This window comes from Pelophylax lessonae (genome assembly GCF_965119305.1).
Source record: "Pelophylax lessonae genome assembly, chromosome: 4".
Classification (NCBI taxonomy): Eukaryota; Metazoa; Chordata; class Amphibia; order Anura; family Ranidae; genus Pelophylax; species Pelophylax lessonae.
In genome coordinates this window covers 629,490,496-629,499,156 of record NC_138771.1, presented here as the reverse complement: position 1 = coordinate 629,499,156, position 8,661 = coordinate 629,490,496, and the positions used below count along the sequence as shown (strand labels likewise).

At 45.5% G+C, this 8,661-nt stretch overlaps 1 protein-coding gene across 1 annotated transcript in view; it reads left to right on the top strand.

Annotated features, from left to right (window-relative positions):
- Window positions 1–1,005: 1,005 nt before the first annotated feature.
- LOC309552858 (uncharacterized protein) overlaps window positions 1,006–8,661 on the top strand; it is a gene marked incomplete at its 3' end in the record, with an annotated part of 147,482 nt that continues 139,826 nt past the window's right edge. Inside the window, exon 1 of the mRNA XM_082253769.1 lies at window positions 1,006–1,045. Coding sequence (XP_082109895.1) covers window positions 1,009–1,045 — 37 coding nt within the window. The 5' untranslated portion in view covers window positions 1,006–1,008. The remainder of the gene's footprint in view (window positions 1,046–8,661) is intronic.

Genomic DNA, 8,661 nt, shown 5'->3' with positions numbered 1-8,661 from the left:
CAGACAATCACCTCTCAACCCTGTGAGCTGTAGTTAGGGAGGGGCCTATCTCTTTTCCTGCTTGTCTGCTTCTATAAATAAAGTGAAGAAACATAGGACAAATTCATTTCAGAGTTGCTGACTTTATTTTACCATTTTTTAAATTTGACAATGAGAGGTATGCTATCAAAAGAAAGGTCTAAGGGGTCACACCAAAAATATTAAAACCAATCTTTTCAAGGATAAAGAAGCCTGACAAGGTAACCAAGAGGTAAGAAACAAATTGGATGATAAATCATTTTTCAGAGGGTATTTTATGGCTGATTTAAGACACGGGTCAAAACTGACCCGTTAACATCATGGATAGTAACAGAAAGCTAACATAAGAGGAGGGTTAACAATAAAGATGCCACCCCAGGTGAATGATTACGTGTTACTAAACCCACAACAGTAAAATCAGTCTGTATATTCAGTAAAGCATACTTGTTATACTCCTTAGTGTGGAACCTAAGGAATTCGTCCTTTGCATTGTATAAAAAAGCTGTTTGATCCTGTCTTCTCTGATCATCTCCTTCTTCTACAGACTCCAACAAATAACCCAATATTTACAGTTTATGGAGTCAGGCTGCACAGTTTGGTATGTATTGCTAGAGAGTTTTTTTTTTTTTTCTTGGGAGGGTGCATGTGATCAGCACAGGGCCAATCAGCACTGTCCAGACAGAGGGTCAGGGGTCTTAAAGCCTGATAGTACAATTGTGGGAGAAATGAAAACTCCTCCTACAATATTTCAGCACTCTGCTGATGAAAAAAGATATTTATCAGTTTATATTTGCTAAAATAATTGTTCTGTATACTGTGGGAGACCAGATGTAGTGAATGCAGGCTCTTGGGTTTAGTAACACTTTATAACTTTAAAACATCGTTTGCTATTTCTTCACTTCCTCTTCCCTTTAAACTAAAATAAATGCAGACCATAAACCAGTGACAACACATCCTTTGCCGTCCAGCGACTGCACCCTGTAAGGAGAGATGAGACTCTTCATTGTGATCAGTCTGTCCTTTCTAGGTAAGTGCTAAAACTAGCTACATTCACCTATGGAATTTTTTTTCTACTAGCAAATGCATGGTCAGTTTGTACACTGAAGGGATCATTATTGGCAGAATTCAGGGTTTGTAATGTGACGATGATGAACACTCGCGCCAAAAAAATAGGTGTGTGAAAATGGACTGCTGCTGTAGACAACCCACAGTGGTAAGAGATGAAATAAATGTAATATAGAAATATTACCAAAAGCGCATGTCTCAAGTAAAGAAACAAAAATGGGTGATGGGGATAATTTGCCTGTTATGCAAGCCAAATAGAAGGGTAGATGAAATTAATAAACGTAAAGGACTGCAATGTGCATAAGGGTTATGTTGTATCAAATATCAGTTAATATTCACATGTATCATATAAAGTGCATCCCCAAGAAAATTTAAAGTGCTTCTAACCAGTGCATGTAGTGATGGATCAATACATATCTGTGCAGTACATCAAAAGACACCTCATTCAGTGCTCATTAGACCGTGCATCAATAATCATATGCTAGAAATGATATATATGGAACAAAAAAGGTCTGTATAAATGGATACATATAGAGCATAAAAAAGGGTATATAGTGCTCGTGTGTCCTTATAAAGAAAGTCCAGAGAAGTTCAAAGTGATTATACAGTGAATGTATCTGATTGAAATGCCAAAAAAGTCCTCTATATCATGGTATGATGGAGTGGATCTTCCAATTTGTGCAATGGTGGAGTCACCCTCCGTGCACGTGAAGTATGGTTCAAACTCACCGGAAGGTGTTGACCCCCAATACCATACGGTAAGTGGGTCAATTAGGCTTAGGGTATATATCCAGCAGGGGTCCCCTCCGTCCGTGCCCGGATGGTCCTTGATGTTCCTGTACCAGTAGGTAGGTAGGAGTACAAAATTTGCACTCCTCATGGTGTAGTATTTGAAATTTATATAGTTTATTTAACCACCTCCCTACCGGCCACTGTATATATACGTCCTGCATTTAAACATAAATACCGGTGTTATGGCAGCAGATAGCTGCCATAACCCTGGTATTTTTTTAAACTGCAAGCGATCGGCTTTCCGATAAGGGTGGTCCCAGTGGCGGATTCGCCATGGGATCACCCTCCGGGATGGCGGAAGTGGTGCTCCCGCCGCGTCCCGGTCCTTGTGCAATGGTGGAGTCACCCTCCGTGCACGTGAAGTATGGTTCAAACTCACCGGAAGGTGTTGACCCCCAATACCATACGGTAAGTGGGTCAATTAGGCTTAGGGTATATTTCCAGCAGGGGTCCCCTCCGTCCGTGCCCGGATGGTCCTTGATGTTCCTGTACCAGTAGGTAGGTAGGAGTACAAAATTTGCACTCCTCATGGTGTAGTATTTGAAATTTATATAGTTTATTTAACCACCTCCCTACCGGCCACTGTATATATACGTCCTGCATTTAAACATAAATACTGGTGTTATGGCAGCAGATAGCTGCCATAACCCTGGTATTTTTTTAAACTGCAAGCGATCGGCTTTCCGATAAGGGTGGTCCCAGCGGCGGATTCGCCATGGGATCACCCTCCGGGATGGCGGAAGTGGTGCTCCCGCCGCGTCCCGGTCCTTTTCCCCGCTTAACGGACCCGCCGGCAGCGGGGAAAACGATCGGGTCCCGGTGTAACGTTAGAAAACCATACCTCATTAGAATTCCATACCCTCGTCACTTCCTTTCAGAAACAGCTGAGCAGAGTAGCAGTGCGCTTGCTCAGAGCCCCGGATACATCATTGCACAGCAGAGAAGTTCACAAGTGCGCATGCTCGGAGGGAATGAAATTATCACGGCACTGTGTGTAATGTTATACTTGCGGCGGTTACATTAAAACAGTTCGGCTGCAACATGGAGCATCTCCTCTCCTATCCCTGACACTTCCCTGATCTCGGCTAATAAATATAAAAGCGGCGGCAGGTGTATGAAATGTAAGTGACGGTGATCTCTGCTCCGTGATCCGCTTTTGTATTTATTAGCCGAGATGAGGGAAGTGACAGGGATAGGAGCGGAGATGACTGATGTTGCAGAGGAGCTGTTTTAATGTAATCGCGGCAAGTATAACATTACACACACTACTGTGAGAAATCCATACCCTCCGTAGCTGCACCGGAAGTGACGAGGGTATGGTTTTCTCACGGGTATGGTTTTTTCACGGAACACCGGATCCTCACAGACAGGATGTCGAGTGAGGGCAAGCTTTCCCTCACTCGACTCTATGGTCTTGGAGGACCGGAGCGACGGCAAATGTCGTTGCCTAGCAACCGGCTTAAAGGACCCTTTTTTTTTTTTTCCATTTTTTTTTCTTTCTATCTTTATTAGTGTACTTGTGAGATCTGAGGACTTTTTGACCCCAGATCTCACAAAAAAAGAGGTCCTGTCATGCCTATTTCTATTACAAGGAATGTTTACATTCCTTGTAATAGAAATAAAAATGATCAATTTTTTTTTGTAAAAAACGGTGTAAAAATAAAAAATAATAAATAAAATAAATAGTAAAAAAAAAATTAAAGCGCCCTGTCCCTGTTAGCTCGTGCGCAGAAGCGAACGCATACGGAAACCCCACCCACATATGTAAACGGTGTTCAAACCACACATGTGAGGTATCGCCGCGATCGATAGAGCAAGAGCAATAATTTGAGCCCTAGACTTCCTCTGTAGCTCTAAGATGGCAACCTGTAGAAATTTTAAAGTGTCGCCTATGGGGATTTTTAAGTACCAAAGTTTGTCGCCATTCCGCGAGCGTGTGCAATTTTGAAGAATGACATGTTGGGTATCTATTTACTCGGCATAACATTATCTTTCACATTATGGAAAAAAACTGGGCTAACTTTACTGGATTCTTATTTTTTAATTAAAAAAAGTGAATTTTTTCCCAAAAAAATTGCGTTTGGAAGACCGCTGCGCAAATACGGTGTGATAAAAAATATTGCAATAATCTCCATTTTATTCTCTAGGGTCTCTGCTAAAAAAATATATAATGTTTGGGGGTTCTAAGTAGTTTTCTAGCAAAAACAACTGATTTTAGCTTGTAAACACCAAATGTCAAAAATAGGCCAAAACGGTAAAAACATTGGTGGTACAGCATGGATGAAGTACGGTAAGGACACGCTTAGCACACAAAAAGGAAGCCGGCTGATAGTTGCATACACCCTGCTCGTCGATGCGCGGAGCTTCCTGGATGTTAGCTTGCGGTCCAATACAACTCAAAACGAGGCTATGCGCGTCCCAGCTTGACGCGTTTCGTCATCAAGTATATGATGTCTTAGGAGCTTTGGAGGGTATATTGTAATGCATACTAGAGGTCGGCATTGAGTACTTAGGTCAAGGCTAATAAGCAATGTTATTTCTTTTTTCTTTTTTTTACTTTTCTCCTTGTTGTACAATGCCATATCTTATTTCTTTTTCAATAAAAATATATTAGACCATATGTATTCCCCCCATCACCTCTACAACAGATAGGAATAGGAATGAGATCTGTGGTGGGGGGGATCAGTAAGAGGTGGTGGGGGGAGAATGGCACCACCGCTGTCTCTAATCCCACCACCTCACCACCACTGTTGTCACTAATCCCACCCCCACCACAACCGCTTTCACTAATCCCACCCCCTCACCACCACTGCTGTTAATAATCCTACCCCCCTCACCATCACCACTGTTGCTAATCCTACCCCCTCACCATCACCGCTGTCGCTAATCCTACCCCCTCACCACCACCTATGTCATTAATCCTACCCCCTCACCACCACCTTTGTCCCTAATCTCACCCCCTCACCACCACCGCTGTCCTTAATCCTACCCCCCCCACCATCCCCGCTGTCACTAATCTCACCCTCTCACCACCACCTCTGTCACTAATCCCACCCCTCATCACCAACACTGTCACTAATCTTCCCCCCTCACCACCACCACTGTCACTAATCCTCCCCCCTCACCACCACCACTGTCCCTAATCCCACCCCCTCACCACCACCGCTGTCCCTAATCCCACCCCCTCACCACCACCGCTGTCACTAATCCCACACCCCCTCACCACCACTGCTGTCACTAATCCTCCTCCCCTCACCACCACCTCTGTCGCTAATCCCACCCCCCTCACAATTTCTGCTGTCACTAATCTCACCCCGTCACCACTACCGCTGTCACTAGTCTCACCCCCCCCCTCACCACCACCGCTGTCACTAATCCTACCTCCCCTCACCCCCACCGCTGTCACTAATCTCAACCCCTCACCACCACCACTGTCACTAATCCTTCCCTCTCACCACCACCACTGTCACTAATCCCACCCCCCTCACCACCACCACTGTCACTAATCCCACCCCCTCATCACCACTGCTGCCACTAATCCTACCCCCCCACCTCCGCTGCCACTGATCCCATCCCCCCGCCACCACTGCCACTGATCCCACCCCCCCCCCACCACCGCTACCACTCATCCTATCCCACCACCACTGCCACTGATCCCAAGGTGATCCTTCTATCAAGGTGTATGGGGTTGCCCCAGGGGTCAAGGTGGCCCTTTATGGTTTCTTGCACCGGGGCCCTGAAGGTTTTAGTTACGTCTCTGTCTTGACTATATAGGAGTGAAAGTAGGGATGTTCAGAAAGTGTCTGATTTGTAGATAGGACCAAAAAGGGAGGTAGTTGGTCAGCATGTGCGAGGCAAGGGAGGGGTGAGTCCTAAAAGTATCCTTATCAAAAAAGTGCTCTGCTCGGACGTGAGTGTGAGGCCAGATATTAGCAAGGAAGTTGACCTTCCTTGGGGGGGGGGGGGAGTCTGGGTTATGTCTGATGGGGGTTAAAGGGCCTGAAGAAGCTGAGAGGCCATATTTCTGACATGAATTGTGGAAGATTTGTATAGTAGGGCTGATGAGTGGGTGGGACTGATAGTCCTCAGGGAGGAGGTGTAGTGCAATCCACGGGAGTTGGTGTAGAGGGATGGGCTAGAATATGTGTTCTAGGTTAACCCATGCCTTGACATGGGAGTGTATATTCCAGTTGACTACCTGTGATAAGTGGCATGCCCAATAGTAACGTGTAATACCCTTCGATTTAAGGATTGTTAGCCTGTCAAAACCTATTCTGGGGTGTTTAGTGCCCCATAGGAATGTAAAGCACATCTGTCTGAATGATGTAAAGAAGGCTTTGGGAGCTTTGTTGGAATCGTTTGCATGATGTAGAGCAGTCTGGGAAATACGTTCATTTTAATGATTGCGGCTCTGCTTAACCAGGAGAAGAGGCCTGTGGCCCAGGACTGAAAATTGCATTGTATATCATTAAGGATTGGTGGATCATTTTTAGCATATACAGTAAGTCTGATAAATGTGTAGGAAGTTAGATGCCTAGATATGTGTTGCATCACGTTTCCAAATAAAGGGGAAGTTAGCCTGACAGCGTGATAATGTCTCATGTAAAAAAAATATTGAGGGCATGGGGTTTGGATAAATGTAGTTTAAGGTTTGATAGTGATTTGAATAGGGCGAAATCCTTAAGTAGGTTCAGGATAGTGATGTGATGGTCTGTGAGGAACATCAGGATGTCGTCCACAAAAGTGGCAATTTTGTGGGTGCAGCCTGCGATGGTAATCCCCTTAATGTCAGGGTTAAACCGCAGCCTACAGAGCAGTGGATCCATGGTTTAAACAAAGATGAGAGGGGATAAGGGGCAGTCCCATTAGAGATGGAGAAGGCGTCCGACAGGAAACTGTTCACTCGTATTCTGGCAGTAGGATTGGAATACAAAGCTAGAATAAAGTGGAGCATTTTTTTGCTTTGAGTGCAGCTGTCAAGTCCCAAGCTACCCTGTGGAATGCCTTCCCCACGCCCAATGAGAGAAAGAACCCCGGCAGGCACGAGGAAGTGAGCAAGTGGTGAATATTAATGGCTTTGTGTGTGTTTTCCCTTGCCTCCTTACCAGGCATAAAGCCCACCTGGTCAAGTGGGATTAATTTTGGGAGCAAAGGAAGAATGCGGTTGGCCAAAATCTTTGCAAATAATTTGAGGCCTACATTGAGGAGGCATATCGGTCTGTAATTGGTGACTGAAGTTGGATCCCTGCCTGCTTTGGGAATCACTGTTGTGTGGGCTTCTAACAGGTTCTGTAATGTAGGCGTATGGTCTAAGAGGGAGTTGAAGGCCAAAAGGAAGTGTGTCTGAGAAGGTTTTGAAGTATCCTATTTTCATGCTCTCTGGTCCTGGGCTCTTGCCCGTTTTTAGTTGTTTGAGTGGAGCTACAATTTCTTCTATAGAAAGAGGGTGCTCTAATTCTTTAGCTGTCTGGGCCATTAGAGGTCTGGGGCTGTATTTACTAGGGAAGTTCCAAATCATAATTTGTCTATCAACACCCTTACCAGACAGATCTGGGGGGAAAGATTATAGTGGGATGTAGATGTAGATGGAAGTGTTAGGGAAAACAATCAATCTCTATGTGGGCGACCCCTTGTGCAGATTTAAAGTGGTTATAGAGTTTGATAAAGGCTAAAGGCACGGGTCATATAAAAAAAAAAAAAAAAAAAAAAGGAGGGCGTGGCTTGACGCGCGGCGAGGATGGCTGCCTAAGGAAGGAGCTCCGGACCCACACCGGCTCTAAAACCACTCTGCGGCCGCTTATTTCGCTCCATTTGCGGGCAAATGGGCAGACTTACCAAGCCGATCTCCCAGAGCAAGCAACTCAAGTCCACCAAGGCGGTGAACGGCAAGATTATCGCCGACATCTTCAAGTCTCAAACCACGGCCCAGAGGAACGCCTCAGGCCTCAAGATGGCGCGGAGACAGAACCAGGAGGAGGAAAAGGAGTTCGATGCGGACTCAATCGCTGCCTCGGAGGACACAGTAAGTGACTCCCCACATACCGACAGGCAGCTTACCTTCAACGACATGACCGCTATAGCGGCGGACATAAAAGGGTCCTTCGCAGCTGCTATCACAGACCTAAAAGCTGACATAGTCAGACTGACTGAGCAAATGGCGGGGGTGGAGAGGTCAGGCAAACACAGGGACAAGGCAATAAAGAGACTGGAGGAAGTTACTAGTACCCATTCTAACCACCTTATCGCTATAAACAGACACCTGGAGGATTTGGACAATCGGGGGAGAAGGAACAATATAAGGATTAGAGGTCTGCCTGAATCTGTGGAGGGGGGTGACATTAGGCAGGCTCTGACATCCATTTTCAACAATCTCCTGGAAAGGCCTGCCGAATCCCCTATAGAGCTGGAAAGGGCACACAGAGCTCTGAGACCAAAAGCCCCTGATTCCTCTCCTCCTAGGGATGTGATATGCTGTTTATTAAGCCATTCTCTCAAGGAGGAAATCCTACATAAGGCGAGACAGAGTGAACAAATTTTATTCAACGAGACCCAGATACAACTTTTCCAAGACCTGTCCCCAATCACATTAAAAAACAGGAGAGCGGTCAGACCCATTCTGGATGTGCTTAGAGAGAAGAACATCCCCTACAGGTGGAAATATCCATTTGCAGTGCAAGCCACATGTCGTGGTAAACAGTTCTTGCTGCGTACTCCTGAGGACTTGCCCACCTTTTGCAACAATCTGCAAATCGATCTGATTGCCCTGCCAGATTGGTATGCCGAATT